The sequence below is a fragment of the Thamnophis sirtalis genome, unplaced genomic scaffold, assembly GCF_051295495.1.
Source record: "Thamnophis sirtalis isolate CommonGarterSnake01/CBP01778 unplaced genomic scaffold, rThaSir2_p1.2 scaffold_2, whole genome shotgun sequence".
NCBI classification, from domain to species: Eukaryota; Metazoa; Chordata; class Lepidosauria; order Squamata; family Natricidae; genus Thamnophis; species Thamnophis sirtalis.
In genome coordinates this window covers 143,875,178-143,893,788 of record NW_028261382.1, presented here as the reverse complement: position 1 = coordinate 143,893,788, position 18,611 = coordinate 143,875,178, and the positions used below count along the sequence as shown (strand labels likewise).

The following is an 18,611-nucleotide window of genomic DNA, read 5'->3' as shown; positions in this document are numbered from 1 at the left end:
GTTCCAAAGAGTGGGAGCCACATAGTCCCTGCTATGTCTTTAGTCTATTTTGTGAATCTGGCCACACCATGTTAGCGTATGTAATTAAATTAAATTGGTCCCTAATATGCATGTGGGCTTGGGGGGGAGAGATTGAGTATTTTTGCTGAATTTAAAATGACCACAGAAGTAAGAACTGTATAATTTCAATTTCTTTTCTAATTTTCAGTTTATATAACTTAGAAATATGATTGTGGATTGCACAGATCAATGAACCATGTCACATCTGTCAGCCCTAGTCATACCTTTCAAGTCTACGTGGTACGAATGCAATATAGCAGCATAAAAAAGGAAATAATTTGTCTTATTTAATCATGCTATTATAGCATTGTATCTATAATAGATTAGGCTTTGTTATCATTCCTAGTGTGGAAACAAGTCTCTTAATCTTCAGCAATACAGCACTGAACTATTTAATAGCTCCATTATAAAGGTGTCATGTAATTGCTGAATAATACCCATAGCTTATGATGAAGGCTGTTTTATGTCAGGAGGAATTGTAATCTAGACATATTCAAAGGTCACCAAATGAGTTAATATTCATCTAATTGTTTTTCCACAAATGGGTAAATCAAGACTGCAGTAGCACAAGTATTTTTTCCAAATAAACAATCCAAAAATAATCTTTTACAAAGGGTAGGCAAAAACATAGATGGAGTGGCTTGATATTTTCCCCCTTAATATCCATCATGATTCTACATTTTTCAATGATAGGTTGGAAAATCTAGAACCAAGACAAAATAGAATATTTATTTATTGGCCAAGTGTGATTGGACACACAAGGAATTTATCTTCAGTACATAACCTCTTAGTGTATATACAAACAACAGAGTAATATAAATATAATCATAAGATACCAATAGGGGAAGGTAGTGGGAAAGATGAGAAGGATAATTGTAATACAGCCTTACTACATGGGTAAATAGCCTTAGACATAATACAATGCTGTGGGAATTAGGTGTTCAGCAGAGTGATGGCATGAAGGGGGGGGGGGAATTGTCTCTGTTCCAGTTGTTTTGACATGCAATGCCCTATAGTGGCATCCTGAGGGGAGGAGTTGAAACAGTTTATGTCCAGGATGTGAGGGATCTGTAGATATTTTCTCAGCATTCTTTCTGACTCCTGTAGTACATAGGTCCTCAATGGAAGGCAGGCTGGTTGCAATTCCATTACTAGAGATTTTAAAGAAAAGATTGGACAGCAACCTATCTGGAATGGCAGACGGTCTCCTGCTTGAGCAGGGGGTTGGACTAGAAGTCCTCCAAGATCCCTTCCAGCTCTATTCTGATTGATTTTTTTCTGCAGTCCTAATTATTCATTGAAGTCTGTACCTCTCCTGTCCTGTTCAGATGCTGTACCAAACCAAAAAGGTATAGAAGTATAGACCGATTCAACAATTCCTCTGTAAAACTGTATCAGCAGTTCCTTGAGCAGTCTGAACTTTCTGAGTTGATGCAGTTTTACCTTTTTAATGATAGTTCTAATGTTAAGTGTCCATTTCAAATCCTGGGAGATTGTAGAACCTAGAAACTTGAAGACGGTTGAGCGGAAAAAATCCTGTACTATTTCTCATGTTTGTTCAAAGACCTTTCCTGGAGATGTGATTGTCTGAATAGAAAAAGCTCACCCATTCCCTCTTAGATAGGGAACTGTAACAAAATGAAAAAGGATTTTTATGATTTGACATAAACAAAATAGAGTTACTATTCTATTTTATTAAAGTTTACCGACAATGACTAGCTTTTTGGCCCTTAGTTATACAAATGAATTTTCTTAATTTTATATGTTTCTTTTTCGCCTCCCTTCCCTTCAAATCTGCATGCACTAAATTTAAAAGAATCAGATGAAAAGTTACATTAAAAAGTAATGTAAAGCCATTCTTTCAAAATTAAATTGTGAGAAATCTAAGTAATAAAATAATTTGGAATGATTCCATATTCAAGGACTTACTTGCACACCCAAAGTGAGTGACATTTCCAAATATTCAACAGTAGCTTCTTTAACCCTAACAGTTTTTTTAGTTCAAATTAAGTTTGTATTTGTCCATGTGTTGAAAGAGTAAGGAATTTAGAGAATACCTGGATGCTAGAACCAAGCATGCATACAGGAAGGAAATGATGATTTTCTGACTCAGTTGGCATTAGATTCATATGTGCCTTTATTTATTACACAGTAAAAATGAGTCCAACTGAAGGATCAAGTAAAACACAAACATCTCTCCAGCAAAAGATCATTTTTCTGATAAATAAAATTCACAAGACATAAATATATTCTCTTATGATTTTTTTATACTTTTGCCATGTTTATTGACTACCGTAAAAAGAAGAAAAGTGATAAGAACATGAAGTATTTCTGTTTCCTGAGTGAGGAAATTTCATTTGTAATCATGTAATAAAATTAAGGATTACAATCAGCTGGCAGTATTTTGTTACCAGGAAGTCAAACATGACAATTTTGAAAGAACTATTATTATTAGAAGCCATATTCAATTGCTCATACTGGACCAGTCAGAACCCTGCACTGCATCTTCTAATTACATCATTCACATTAATGTTTTAAACTTCTGAAAACATATTACAGAATAAAGTAAAATATATACAAGTGCAATAAAAAGAATGTGCAGTTAGAGTAAGTCTGTTTTTTAATTTTCTTCTTGCATATTTTATTTCTAAACAGATATAGATACCAGTAGCCATTCAAAGAACTGGCGGCTGGCAGATATACAAGAACTGTTCCATGTTTATTTTATTTACAGTATATTTATCCTATTTTTCTTTCTCTAAGGAATTTAGCAGGGTATACTAGCCTGCTTTGGATACACAAGAATATTGGTTAGCCTGATTCCTCAGTAAGAAATAAGCAGAATTTAAACACTGCCAGGAGTTCGATCCTTACCAATTTAAGGTTGACTCAGCCTTAAGTCCTTGTGAGGTCAGTAAAATGAGGATTGTTGAGGGCAACATACTAACTCTGTAAACCGCTTAGAGAAGGCTGGAAAACCATGAAGCAGTATAGAACTCTAAATGCTATTGCTATTATCTGATGTTCCCTTCCTATTATTAAAGTAAAATTTCTCTGCATGAGCCTAGGGCAAGGTTTTTCCTACCAAGGCAACCATTTAGGAATCCTGACTTTTTGGTCTGTACTTGATAGACTAATCATTTTTTTTTCCAAATATTTGGGGAAATGAATATAAAATGCATTAAGGAAAGCTACATAAAGAAATCTTTATATTAGGGAAAGTTGCATATACAACTGGACATAAAGCAAACAAATTATGTCTTATATGACAATAAATGTATGGCGAGGTTCATAAAGAATCATGCAGGAATTACAGCAAATTCATGAATGAGTATATGTAAAACTAACACAGATTTGATCTATTTGTAGGACAACTGATGAGCCCAGCTCAAATGGCAATTCATATATCTTTACAAGCAAACCTTCACATTTTATGACCCAAATAATTCAGAACACTGTGCAGAATAATGTTTGTTTAGCTCAGGCATCATTTTGTGGTCAGTAGGAGCCTCTCAAAGAATTCACTAGAGTGCCTGGCATTGTTGTAATAATTGTATTAATAGTAAATGTAATTTAGTTCCTTCTAGATCAATGAAGAGTGCTTTGTGCCAGCTTTGCTTAAATCTTTTACATGTTTCAAAAGTACACATCTTCAATACAGTGGCATCACCTCCAATTTGAAGAAACCTATTTACTTTGCCATCGAGGAAAAAAATACATCAATCAATTTTCAATTCAGCACCAAAGCCTGTTTTCACACATGCAGATACAGTCTAAATAGGTCCATTATTTTGCTTTACTTTTTAATTTACTGACAAATTAATACATAATTTCTGTTAGTTTTGGTATTGCTATATGGTATTAAAAATGAGAATGATTTTTTCTCTTCACAATTATACAAGAGATGTAAGGTGGTTCTGCATATTAGTCCGCCAGCTTATGTCTAGGCTAAAGATATTCATGAAGTTTGGGAAGACGCAGAAAGCATAGATTTCTATTTTAACTGTTAACAACCTCAAGCTTGAAATGCTGTTTTTCTAATTTCTTTTCAAATACTCAGTGTTTAAGTATGTATATTTACTTGTTCCGGCTATATAATACATGACATGTGCCTAATCTAAATTGAACTCTTGTGCAGAATTCAAGAATTTTTTCCTATTATAACAGGAAAGCCAAACTTAATCAGTGAATAAAAAGCTGTACTATAATGGTTTTTTGTGCTTGACCAAGCAGTTATGTTGCAATTTACAACCAAGCTGAGTTATTCGTTTATGGCAACTGTAATACTTTTTAATTAGGATATGATTAATTCCTTATCATAAGCAACAAGCATTATCCTTTAGTTTAAACTGACAATTATATAAAATGTGTTATAAGAGTCATCCAACACTTTTCTTCATTGCCATTTTTCTTTTTTCTTTTTTAAAGGTGCAAGATTCATAAATATCCCTTTTCACTTTATGTGAAATTCAAAGAATATAAACTTCTACATGAATTTTCTTTTGGAAACTAGTTGCTTCTTCCCTCCCATTCTTTAAATTCAAGTGTCATACCACTGTCTTCGAAAGGTATTTAAAAGGTCAGTGATGTTCCATAACAAGCAGGCAGAATGTCAACCAAAAGAAGCAACAATTCTTGCAATCCAAGAAAAATTGGAATTTTTTTAAAAAAAGTATTGCAAGTATATAAATTCTGTTGTCAACCTCTTCAAGAAAATATTAATTATCTTTAGATGTTATAAACTATGCTCAAAATGTTCAAAGAGCAGATATAGTAAATTTAAATTTAAAAACAAAATAATTGAAATTTTGTTTTCAGGCAGGAGACTTGCAAGCAATGCACTTAGCTTTACTTATAAGAAACATATGCACTACACTCCATTCCACAAGGAATAGGTACAGGAAAATAATTCCAATCACTAGGATAGAAGGCTCATTGTCATGTACCATTCACTTGCATCCAGCCTAGCTGGGAGTTTCTCAACTTCTGTAAACTTTTAACTTTAAATACAGATGTTGATATAGCACTTTAGTGCCCAGCCGTCCAATTCCTGGCTGTCTTTGCTGATCCTGTAGTCAATTTTTTTTGTTAAAGACCCATTGCTCAAGATGATGCTTATCAAGTATTTGTAGTGTTTACATTGGTCAACTGGATGTTATTAACAGTGATTTTTGCTTCTATAGGCTGGGTATTTGGCATGAGCTGGTAAAGTAATTCAGTTTTGCTCAGGCAGATAGGCCAAACAGTATAACAGTTTTTGAGAATTTGTTTAGCAATAACTGTGGATCACTGTCTTTGTGTGCCAGGAGCACTCGGGCATTAACAAGGAGAATTTATTAACTGTAGGGGACACTTGGTGCATTCAAGAGGCAAAGGTCAAAGAGAGAGTTGTTCAATCACTACCTGATGTACACTCCCTCTTTCAGACCTTGGGCAGCATGTAACAATGTGCAAGAAAAGAACAGATTGAGTAGGACTGGAACTAGCACACAGCCCTGTGTTACACCATTGGAAATGGCAAATGCAGATAATGTATCATCATTGTAAAGAACCTGCCCTGTCATTGTATCATGGAGTAGTTGACTCAACTTCAAAAATTTCCTCGGGCACATCTCAAGATGATCCAGGAGCCTCTCTGCTTAGTGTCAAATGCCTTTCTTGTGTTAATAAAGACAAAGAGGCTTGTTCTACTTGAAGCACTTCTCCTGGACTTGCCTCATGGTATATATCTTGTTGCTGTACTCCTTTCTGGTTGAAAACTACACTGTGCCTCTGGAAATTTCTTTCTGAGACAATGACAAGTCTGCTTACGAGAATGTGGGCAAAGATCTTGCCTGTGATGGATGACAATGAGATATCTCAGCAGTTTCTGCAATCTAAATTGTTTCTCTTAGTTTTATAGAGAGCCACAATGAGAAGCATATCCTCTGTGGATCAAATGTCTTCAAAGACATTTTGGAATGCAAGATGTTGGGGTCTAGTGTTTTGCAGATCTCAGCAGGAAAGCTATCCTGCATGTTGCTTTATTTGAGGTCACCTACATGAGATCACTTTCTTAATCTCATTAGTAGAAGGAAAGTAGGTTTAGGACAGGGGTGTCAAACTGGCGGCCTGTGTGCCAGATGCGTCATGTGCAGACCACACCCATCCCAACTCCGCAAATGGGAAAAACATCACAAAACATCACGTGACAGTAATGTGATGCTGCAAGTTTGACATCCATGGTCTAAGACATTGAAGACTGGCAGCTGAGGAATCTGATGATCAGTCTCAACCCATATCAGGCCCAAACCCAGAGATGAGACAGTGAGATCCAATTGAGTTCAAAATTGTATTTACTTGTACCTAATGGACAGAATCTTGCCAAACTAAAGCTATAACTTTCTAACCTACTAGATATATCCTGAGATATTTTAAGGTTTGATTACCCTGGACCTCTTCCCTCCACCCCCATCCATTTTGGGATTACACACTCTCTTAATCTGGGTCTTTTTCTGAGAAAGCTCTGAGTTGTAAAAAAAAAAAAAAAGCATTCCTTTACTGCTGCTGCTGCTGCAAATCCACATTTCATCTCATCCCATCTCATCAGGTGAAACAAGAGGATGCATCCTAATTTAGAAGGACCATAGACACTGAAGAACTCTCTGGTAATATATGTATCTGCATAGCATTTCACCTGCTCAGTCTTCTTGTGCCACCATTTCTTCTGTATTTCTCACAGTTTTATCTATACTTTAAATTAGGTAAAGGTAAAGGTTCTCCTCGCACATATGTGCTAGTCGTTCCTGACTCAAGGGGGTGGTGCTAATCTCCATTTCAAAGCCGAAGAGCCAGCGCTGTCCAAAGACGTCTCTGGCATGATTAAACGCCAAAGGTGCATGGAACATTGTTATCTTCCCACCAAAATGGTTCCTATTTTTCTACTTGCATTTATACATGCTTTCGAACTGATAGGTTGGCAGAAACTGGGACAAGTAACAGGAGCTTACTCCGTTATGTGGTGCTAAGGATTCAAACCGCTGAACTGCCAACCTTTCTCATCGACAAGCTCATCCTCTGAGCCACCGTGTCCCTATACTTTAAATTACTGATACTCAATTTTTTCTTTCTTTGATGTAATGATGGATTATTCTGCCAGTCTGCCAAGGTCTTGTTCTTGGCCTGGAGGACTGCTGAAATGGTTTTGTGGTTTCCATCAACCATTTGTCAGGCCTGCAGCCATATATTTTTGGAGGCTATTTGGAACCCTGACACCAGTCTTGATACGCCCATACTTTCAGTCCAAGTACACGTTTTGTAGTCTGTGTGATATCTTCTTTACACTGTATCCACTTTTCAAAATGGGTTCCTACAAGCGATAAATTGCTGGAGAGGTTTTCATTAAGTGCATCTTGAAAGTGTTGGACTTGATCTGTTTCTTGTAGACTGCTGATGTGGATTGGTTTTCTGACAGTTCTTCATTGCTTATGATGTAAAGGGGCTATGTGAAGTTTGAGAAGTGACCAGACCAGCTTGTGATCTGCCTAGTATTCAGCATCTCACACAGTATAAATGATGGTGATGTCTTTAAGATCGTGCTGACGTACTATGACATAGACAGGTAGGTCCCAATGTTTGATCTAGGATGCATGTAGGTAGTTTATACTTGTTTGCAAATCTGATCATAGTGTTAGCGATCAGAGGTTGTGCTTCACAAAGTATATTAGTATCTTTGAAGCATTAAAGCAATTATGTCCTTTTTAAGACTTTCAGAGTGGCTTCAATGTCTGCCCAATTTATAGGACATGTCTCTGCATACACAGATAACATTTCTGTTAGGGCCAGATGTGGAGCAAAACAAATATGTAAAGCAAATACACGAAGATGGCTGTTGATAGTCTAGAAGCATCTTCCAAAGAATACAGCTACTTTAATGATACATTCACACAAAAACTGTTTTTGTTTAAAACAGTTTGAACAATCCTATGAAATAGTTCATCACATTCAGGAATCAACAATTGCCTGAAAATTATCAGAAATAAATAGCCTGTTTGGTGTGGTGGTTAAGGCTCTAGCCCAGAAACTGGGAGATTCTGAGTTCTAGCCCTGCCTTAGGCACAAAGCCAGCTGGATTACCTTGAGCTAGCCTCTTTCTCTCTGTCCTAGGAAGGAGGCAATAGCAAATCACTTCTGAGAAATCCTGCCAAAAAAACCTACAGGGATTTGTCCAAGCGATCTCCAAGAATTGGACACAATTGAATGGAAGAAAAACAAAAACAAAAATCAATAAAGAAAAAAACTTAGCAATAAAACTCATATTCATCTATTAAACATTAAAATATCTTACCATCTTGCTGACTTTGAAGATTTTGTGGACTTTGAATTCTTTCTTCGAGATTTGAACTGAGGTCAGAATTCACAGCAGACATTCTGGTGGAATCACTCAAATCAAATTCATCACTTTCTATGGAACTTTCGTCCTGAAAATATAATATTCCATATCACAGCTTATTTAAAATATCAAAGTAATTTTCAAACATGTTTGTACTGAATTGGATTATGTCACCTAATAAGAAATTTAGTAAGAAATACATATAAAAAGTCAGCACACTTAAGATTGTAAGCATCTATATAAAGAATAATTAACTGGCTGATTTCCCCCTGAAAACCTATATTCTCATTCATTCTCTCTCTCTCTCTCTCTCTCTCTCTCTCTCTCTCTCTCTCTCTCTCTCTCTCTCTCTCTCTCTCTCTCTCTCTCTCTCTCTCACACACACACACACACACACACACACACACACACACTGTATAAATGGATTCATAATTAATAATTAAATGGAACAGAGATAGAAGGTTGCGCAAAACAGCTGTAATTTCCACTAACAGGTCACCATAATACTTCTATTTCTTTAAAAACGCAGAATGAAATGGTGGAAGATAACAGTGGTACATAGTGTTATATCTTTCCTATAAATCCTAGCAGAGAAAAAGAAAATCCAAAGGACTTGTATAAATTTCATCAAATTGTAATAGATGCTATGCTGAGACATCAGATGAAGGAATAGCAAAATAGTTTGGCATTATGAAGGATAAAGAACAACATTAATTTTGGGGCAATTGTAGCTGTCAGCCTCTGCTTTGCTGCTGCTTCGGCTGCCATTGAAACGGGGAGGGGGGGCATGGTATTTGGGAAGGGAATCATTATGTGCTGGAGGAAGATTCTAGACGCTGGCCTGACCATCTCATTGCGCATGCAGAGGAAGGGAGTTTCCCGCCAAGGTTAATGTCCAGCATTCCATCCTGGTGATGTTTTTTGAAGATATCTCCCACCTGACAGTTGGGTGAATTATAATTGGACTATGGACTGGGGTGCCAAGGGGAGGGGATTGACCTATACATGATATTCTTTGCTTTCGCGCCTAATTAACCAGATTCAGCTTTGCTTCGCTACTTTTCGTTTGTAATTAGTAAAAGTACACTTAATCTCAAGCAAATGGAGTTGAGTGGTTTCTTTCCTGATTATTAACTGAAGTAACATCTGACAATAAGCTGAATCTCACCTCACACCCAACCCGGAACGAACAACTTCCAGGGGGCTGCCCTCATAGAAGAAAAAGAAAAATGTCTTTACATGAAAGCGATCAGGAAGAAGACATGGGTGCAAAAGCAGCACCATCTTTAACAGAAATGCTAGCTGACCTCAGAGTGGAGGAGCCTGCTGTTCAACCCAGATGGACTTGGGGTGTGGGACAGAAAGAGGAACCTGAGGAATTACAAACTGGAGTCACGAGAAGGAGGCCAAGAAAACCCCCAGATGCTGACTGGAGTGGCTCTGGAGAGGAAGATTACAAAATGTCCCAAGCCATGAGACTCCTCGAAGAGGCATGGAGTGAACGCCGAATTCGAGAGAGAGCTGTGGAAAAGGAACCAGCAGAGGAACTGGAAAAAAGGTACCCTAGCTAGCTTAAGAGAGACTGGAGGGGCTGAAGGGGGATGTGTGCAAGAAAACCCAGCACCAACCTCCCCCCCTGCGGCTAGAGACAGTCAAAGAGCAGGGGGCGGCCCAGGAGACGTTGGATGGCTAAGATCCCACCCTTAAGCATAAAATATGATGGAGAGCCCAGCGGCCTCGGGTTGTTTATTATTCAGGTCTGGAATTATATGGAAAAATATGGACCTGATTTGGTTACTGATGAATCTAAAGTGAGAATAGTGTTAATGGCTTTGGAGAAAAAAGCTGGATGGTCAGATTACATAATAGTAACTCCCCTCTCTTGAGGAAATTTGATGACTTTATGGCAGCAATGAGGAGAAGGTTTGACGACCCCTTGACCGAGCGTCGAGCTAGATTAAAATTTACGACCCTCAGACAGGGAAAGAAAACTGTGCCTGAATATGTGCAGGAATTCCGGGAGTTGTCGGCCTATATGAGGGGATGGTCGGAAGAGGCCTTGCTGGATCAATTTGCTGATGGCTTGAATAAAGATGTTTACCAACAATGCATAAACAGGCACATTCCCCGCCGTTTGGAACCCTGGTATGAGAGTGCTACAGATATTGAGTTGGACTTAACCAGGCTTCGTTGCATGGATGAGGGAGAAGTTGAGAAATCCCCTCCGCCCCCCCCTAAAAACCCCCTCCCAAGGAGTGAAAAGGGGGGTAGGGGAGTTTTTGCAGGCAAGCCCAAGCCCTCTGCTTGTTTCCGCTGTGGGAAGGAGGGGCATCATGCTGTAAATTGCCGAGTGAAGCTGACCCACTCCACTCCACCACCACCCCGGAGGGAGAGGAAACCTGACAAGCCTCCAGGCAACAGAAAGGAGGCCACCTTTGCTGGAGAAGATGTTTCTCGACGCTTCAAGCCAGAGGAGGGGGGAAGCGGAAGTCCCAGCTCGTCTGACGACAGTGATGACAAGGATTCTCATCGCTGGGTAAGTTCGTGCTCTGGCCCTATGCTTATTTCAGTCGAGCTTAGAGTGCCCTCTTCTGGCACAAAAGAAAAACTTATGGCTCTGTTAGATTCTGTGTGTTCCTGTTGCATGATAAGCCCTGAAATGGTTGAGAAGCTGGGCTTGAAGCTAAAAACTTTGAAAATCCCTATTGCTTTTTGCCAAATAGATGGCTCTATTGGGGGGTGGTGGTCCTGCTCATTTTTCCACTGAACCCATCGAGATGTGGATGGGTACCCACCAGGAAATAATAACTTTTATTGTGACGCCTGGGATGGACCGGCCCCTTATTTTAGGACTTCCCTGGCTCCGTAGATGGAACCCACGCATTAACTGGAGAGAGGGGTGGTTGTGAATTCGGACAGCCACACCCCCTGAGGGGAAAGTTGAAGCTCCAGCCTCTGATACTACTACCCCCACACTGGCAGCCAGGGGGCAGGAAAAAATTGAGGGAGAGGAAAAAATACCAAGGGAATATTGGGACCTCAAGGATGTTTTTAGTGAAAAGTCTTCTGATAAATTACCCCCCCCCCACAGACCCACAGTTTGCACCATTGATATTTTACCTGGAGTAAAGCTTCCAAAGCCCCAAATATATTCAATGACCCCTAAGGAGATGGAGGAAATGAGGAAATTCATTGATAAAAACTTGGAAAGGGGATTCATTGAACCAGCAAGGCCCAAGGTAGCAGCCCCAGTATTGTTCAGAGAGAAGAAAGATGGCTCCTTCAGATTATGTGTGAATTTCAAAAACTTAAACTGCATCTCTGCTCAGAACCTATATCCCTTACCACTGATGAAGGACATGCTGGCCCAACTGGGGAAGGGCCGGATTTTCACTAAATTGGACCTAAGGGAAGCGTACTATAGGGTCAGAATTAAAGAGGGGGACGAATGGAAAACTGCTTTCAACTGCCCCCTTGGTTGCTTCCAATTTCGAGTAATGCCATTTGGCCTCCAGGGGGCGCCAGCAGTCTTCATGCAATTGATTAATGAGGTTTTACATGACCATCTTTACAAAGGTGTAATGGTCTATTTAGACTATATCCTTATTTACACAGAAACACGTGAAGAACACGTGAAGCTTGTTCGCACGGTTCTGAAGAAACTCCGAGCGGCAGAACTGTATGCCAAATTGTCCAAGTGCGAATTTCATCAGGAAAAAGTTGATTACCTGGGCTATCAGATCTCCCACAAGGGGATAGAGATGGACCCCGCTAAGGTCAGGGCTGTCACCGAGTGGGAGGCCCCACGTACACGTAAGCAATTACAGAGATTTTGGGGATTTGCTAACTTCTATCGTCAATTTATTCCCTCCTTCACTAAGATAGCTCTCCCTATAACTAACCTCCTTAAATTGAAAGGAGGGGCTAAACCTTTGGACTGGACTATGGACTGTCAAGCTGCTTTCGAGAAGTTGAAACGCCTCTTTGCGAAGGAACCGGTCCTCAAGCACCCTGACATGGACGCGCCTTTTGTGGTCCAAGCTGACGCTAGTGATGTGGCAATGGGAGCTGTACTACTTCAAGCAAATAGCCAAGGTAAATTACAATCCTGTGCTTACACCTCTTGCAAACTGACCGACACAGAAAGACGTTGGGCTATTTGGGTGAAAGAGGCTTTTGCTGTTCGTTGGGCTTTATCAACCTGGCGCCATTTTCTGGAGGGCACCAAGCACCCTTTCGAGGTGTGGACTGACCATAAAAACTTGGAGGCATTGAGAACCCCCAGAAAACTTTCTCCTAAGCAGATGCGCTGGGCTCAGCATTTCAATAGATTCAATTTCACCTTGAAATACATTCCAGGAGGGAAAATTTTTATGGCTGATGCTTTGTCCAGACTCCCTCAGTACAACTGTTCAAAGCTCAGTGTTGTCCAGCCTGTCATTCCCACAAAGAGCCTAGCTGCTCCTGTTGTTACTAGAAGTCAAACAACTTCCAAATTGGAAGTCACTAACCTAAAAAAGGCCCTCACTGAGGATGACTGGTTCCAACAACACATGGATGAATGCACTATAAAAGATGGATTGGCTTGGATTGGAGCAAAGTTATACATCCCTGTGTCCATTAGGACCATTGTACTTCAACGGGCTCATGACTCCCGGATGGCTGGACACTTTGGGTTCGTTAAGACCCTGCACCTCGTTAAGAGGCAATTTTGGTGGCTGTCTCTGAAAAAAGACATTGAGGCTTATGTAGCTAGTCGTCCAGTTTGTGCCGTGGCTAAACTCCCTCCGGGTAAGCCCCAGGGGTTGCTCCAGGCGGTGGCCTGCCCAGTAGCCCTGTAGAAGGAGATCTCCATGGATTTCATTGTTGAACTTCCAGAAAGTCAAGGAAACACAGTAATCTGGGTTGTTACTGACTTATTCTCCAAGCAAGTTCATTTCATCCCTTGCTCCAAGATACCTTCTGCTAAATCTCTCGCTAAGATGTTCATCTCACATATATATCGCTTACATGGGGTACCCGACTGCATCATTTCAGACAGGGGTGTTCAGTTCACCTCCCTATTCTGGAAGGAATTCCTAAAGCGGATTGGCTCCGCCCAGGGATTAAGCTCCTCCCACCACCCTCAGACTAATGGGGCCTGCGAGAGGACTAATTCTGTGCTGGAGCAATATTTACGTTGTTTCATCAACTACCAACAAGATGATTGGGTGGAATTGTTGCCTCATGCTGAGGTGGCTTACAACAATTCCGTGCACAGCAGCACTGGCTTTACCCCTTTTCGTGTGGTGTACGGCCAGGAATTTGTGCCCATTCCTGAGATTCCTCGCGAGCAGCTGCAGGTATCTTCGCTGTCCGAGTGGCGTGATCACTTTCGGGACGTCTGGCCTTTGGCACTCCAGACTCTTGATGCTGCGCACCACGCTCATAAGAAACAGGCTGATAAGAAACGGACTAATATAAGGTTGGTGATCAAGTTTATTTATCCACTAGATTTCTTCAAACGATGCAGAAGTCAAAAAAGTTGGGCCCCAAGTATGTTAGCCCATTTCCAATTGTCAAGATCATCAATCCTGTCTCCGTCCGTCTCCAGTTACCTAAGCATCTCAACCGAGTTTACCCTGTTTTTCATGTTAATCTCCTGAAGCCTCAACTCACTTCTTCCTTGAGAGCGCCTCTTCCTCCTCCACCTGCTCCACTTTTTATAGAGGGAGAGCAGCATTTCGAGACCCATGAGATTTTGGACTCTTGTAAGCGGCGGAACCGTGTCCAGTATCTGGTGGCTTGGAAGCATTTTCCCCCATCTCACGCTGAATGGGTTGACAAGTCCCATGTTCGAGCTCCTCGTCTGCTCCGCAAGTTCTACTCTGCCTATCCTGACAAGCCCTGATTCTTGGACAGTCTGCTAATTTTCCTTTTTTTGTGTGTTTTTTCTCCCTTCCCCTTTCTCTATTTCATGTCTTGTTGTCTGTCTGTTTGTTTGTGTTCTTTTCGTTTCTGCAGGTCTGACCGCCCTTTTCTGGAGGAGGGCCAGATGTCAGCCTCTGCTTTGCTGCTGCTTCAGCTGCCATTGAAATGGGGAGGGGGGACATGGTATTTGGGAAGGGAATCATTATGTGCTGGAGGAAGATTCTAGATGCTGGTCTGACCATCTCATTGCGCATGCGGAAGAAGGGAGTTTCCCGCCAAGGTTAATGTCCAGCATTCCATCCTGGTGATATTTTTTGAAGATATCTCCCACCTGACAGTTGGGTGAATTATAATTGGACTATGGACTGGGGTGCCAAGGGGAGGGGATTGACCTATGATATTCTTTGCTTTCGTGCCTAATTAACCAGATTCAGCTTTGCTTCACTACTTTTCGTTTGTAATTAGTAAAAGTACACTTAATCTCAAGCAAATGGAGTTGAGTGGTTTCTTTCTTGATTATTAAATGAAGTAGCATCTGACAGTGGCAGACAAATAAATTATGGATAAATAATGAATCAGAACAGATTATCATTGTTTCAATAACTTCTTATTATTGAAAAGCATTAATGTATAAGCTTGAGTTTTGTTTTCCACCCAACATATATGCAAGCATGATGAATTAATTCTTATAAATAAACATTTAGTATAAATTCAGCATGCATTTTTGAAATTATGAAGTGTTACATTACATATAAAATTTATTTACATTTTCTAGGACCTCCCTGTCAATCTATTCTTCACAGTATACAATATATCCATGAAATGAACTCTTTCCTGATGAAAGGATAGAAATTCGTTTTCTATCAAACTTACTGTAATCTAGTGTGAAAATTAGTTTACCAGTCTGCCAGGGAAAGTACTCATCAGGGGAAAAAACCACTGTTTTCCAGAATAAAAGTAGTTTGATATAAGTCTTTTCCCCTCAACACAGTTATAACAACATGCAAGAAGCAAAGGAAACCTGCCTTCTGTCCCTTGTCTTATTTCTTCACCACCTTTATGTTCACATTGAGATCTAAATAAGGGGAAATCCTCCATGTAGGGTGTACATTTTCTCCTATCCAGACTTCTACCCACAATGTGGAGATAATACACCTCCTCTACTCTAAATGGATAACTAAAAATAAACATTTAATAAATGAAATAAACTGACTACTTATTCCTAGGATCCCCAATTCAGAGGAAGAATTAGCTTTCAAAGCTTTTATTTTCATGGAAAGAATAAATGTAGCCAAAAGTAATAAGTATTACACAGGAAGCAACTTTGTTTTAAATGAGTGCTTTGTAACAGATTGCCTATCATATGTTATTTTATGAATGGGTAATGACTTCTTTACAAAGTAGCCTATTTTGCAAGAGCATTCATATATACTCAAAAATCTAGATCTGCTAACAATCCCCAAAAAGTAGGGGATCCCTGATTTATACTATAGTAAATGGATTCATTTTAAGTCATGAAATCGCCTAAATTGCCCTTTTTAAAAAAATATTTTACAAAGCACCAACCACAGCTATTTAAGTATTATACAGAGATTCCACTACTGAAAGTTTGAAATAGATGCAAATTGTTTTCTAGGCTTATTTAACAGGAGGTTCAAAAAGTCAAGATTGTGGACATGACTGCAAATCAACCCACCCCCCTTAAACATGAAATGCAGATAAAGAAGGGTGAAACTTGAAAGTCTCATAGACCATTTTGTTTTTTTAAAAAAAACGAACCTAATCCTTCACATGGATACCCTTAGGGGATAATGTGGAAGGCATGCAAACCTAGGCTTTATTTCTTGAAATATTGTATATAATCACTACTACAGTCTGTGCAACAACAGCTCTTTGTCTCTAAGACAATTACAAAAGCTACAATGGGCTTCATTTCATCTCCATAGTCCCAAGATAGTAGACAACTGGGAAAAATAGGGCAGAGCAATACTCCGTAGTTATGCCTTCTTTAGTCAGTGTTATGAGTTACTATTATGAGTTGTACTTTCTAAAAGGAAATTATAACTGAAGTAGTTGAATAGATTAAAAAAACTTTTTATACAAATAGGCAGCTCCCTACACCTACAAAAGTGGAATGTATCAGTAAAACCAACATGGTAAACTGCTTTGGGTTTCTTTTCATTTCTGGTTGTTGTGATACACAACACAATTATAACAGGTAAGCTGGTCTTTTCTTATAACAATACTGCTTCTGAGAAAGTAACATCTAGTTCCAGCACTGTGGCTCTTTCCTGAAACACCTAAGGTCACTCCACATATTACAACTTACAATCATGCATTGACTAGGCATGTGTCATCTTTCCCCCCTGCTCACTTCATTAGTTCAAATAATTCCAAAGGAGTAGTACTCAACTAGAAGCAAGAAGAGACTCTAGTCTACTCTCATCCTCAAAAACCAACTTGATGATTTTGGAGCAGGCACTCCCTTTCAGATCAATCTACCTCACGGGATTATTGTTGTAGGGGGGGAAATAGGAAGAGGAAACACTGTATGCTGCTTTGAGCTCCTGAGGGGAAAGTGGGATGCAGATGTAATAAATCAATAAAATGAATTGAAAAAAATTAGAAAGAATGCATATCTAACAAGGGTAATTTGACCGATGATCGACTAGGCTTCTAATTGGAAGCAATCCTTCCCCCGCACCAAAAAATAGTCAATTTAGTAACATGGAAGGAAAAGAAATACCGGATAGATACTTTGGAGAAAGCTCAAGAATTTCAGGAACTCTTAACTGCAGATGAAGAGAGGTTTAGTAAAGAAGGAACCTCAAGTAGAGGACAACAAGACATTATAACTGAATCCCAACTGGAGGAGCGAGAGACGAGAGAACGAGAGAGAGATGGCAGAGAAGAATCAAGATCAAGGGTGATCTAAAGGTGCCCTCAAAGCAAACAACATGTAAAGAATTTGAGGAATGGGAAACGAATATACTATCAGCAAATATAAATGGTCTTAACATAACATTAAAAAGAAAACGTGTACTGTTGGACTTATTAAAACAAAAGTTAGATGTAATCTGTCTTCAGGAAACCCACATTAAAGAGAAATACAATAATCTGTTGGAATGCCCAAAATTAGGAAAAGTATTTTGTTCGTCAACACAAACTAGAAAAAGAGGAATTGTGATGTATATAAAAGAATGGTTAAACCCAAAATTAAGATATGCAGATAAAGAGGGTAGAATATTAATAGTGGAGATAACGAATGGTGGGAAAAAAATCTTACTAGTTGGAATTTATGCCCCAAACCAAAAACAAGAAAGATTTTATGTAAATTTACATAAGAGGATAAATGAAATAAATTGGCAAAATATATGTATTTTAGGGGACTTTAACACAGTAGTAGACAGTAAAATGGATTATAAGGGTACACACAAGAAAAGCACCAGAAGGAAATTACCGACCGCCTATACAAATATGGTGAAGGAATTAGACCTCTATGATGTCTGGCGAACAATGAATGATAAGATACAACAGTACACATTCTACTCTCAACCACATAATTCTTGGTCACGTATTGATATGGTTTGGTCAAACCCGGTACTACTTATGGATACAGTAAATATTGAAATATTAACAAACAAGTGGGCCGACCATCATCCAGTTCTATGGCAATGGAAAGGAAAGGAAAAGATAAAATCTAGGTGGACATTAAACCAGAGCATATTACAAGAGAAACAATTTGTACAATCAATAGAAAAAGAATTGGGATACTTTTTCCAAGAAAACGGTAAAGAGCAGACATCAACATAAAACGTCTGGGATACGATGAAGGCAGTCGTGAGGGGAACATCAATAGCTTATATAGCAAGAAGAAACAAAATGCATAGGGAAAAACTCAACACATTGAACAAAGAATTGAGAGAGATAGAACTGTTGATTTTGAAAGAGCCAGACAATATCAAATACAGGGAAAAAGGAGATTTAATTAAACATCAAATAAATCTGATTTCTCAAGAGGAAGTAGCACGAAAAATTAAGAGAATGAAGCAGAACTACTTTGAACATGCAAATAAAACTGGGAGATGGTTGGCTCACAAAATAAGAAAAGACAATGCAAAAAAAACTATTAAACAACTGAGGGACAAGGAGGGGAATTTGAAACAAGAAATAGGGGAAAAGAAAAAGATCGTACAGAACTACTATAAGAAACTATATGAACCGGATGAAATTAGTGAACAAGACATTAGAAAATACTTAATAGAACAGA

The 18,611-nt window shown here is 39.1% G+C and overlaps 1 protein-coding gene across 7 annotated transcripts in view; it reads right to left on the bottom strand.

Annotated features, from left to right (window-relative positions):
• The window catches only part of NOL4 (nucleolar protein 4), a 167,218-nt gene that overhangs the window by 72,497 nt on the left and 76,110 nt on the right, over nt 1-18,611 (bottom strand). For all 7 annotated transcript variants that reach the window (XM_014074054.2, XM_014074057.2, XM_014074056.2 and 4 more), the window contains one exon: nt 8,387-8,519. In XM_014074054.2, the coding sequence (XP_013929529.2) occupies nt 8,387-8,519 (133 nt within the window). The remainder of the gene's footprint in view (nt 1-8,386; nt 8,520-18,611) is intronic.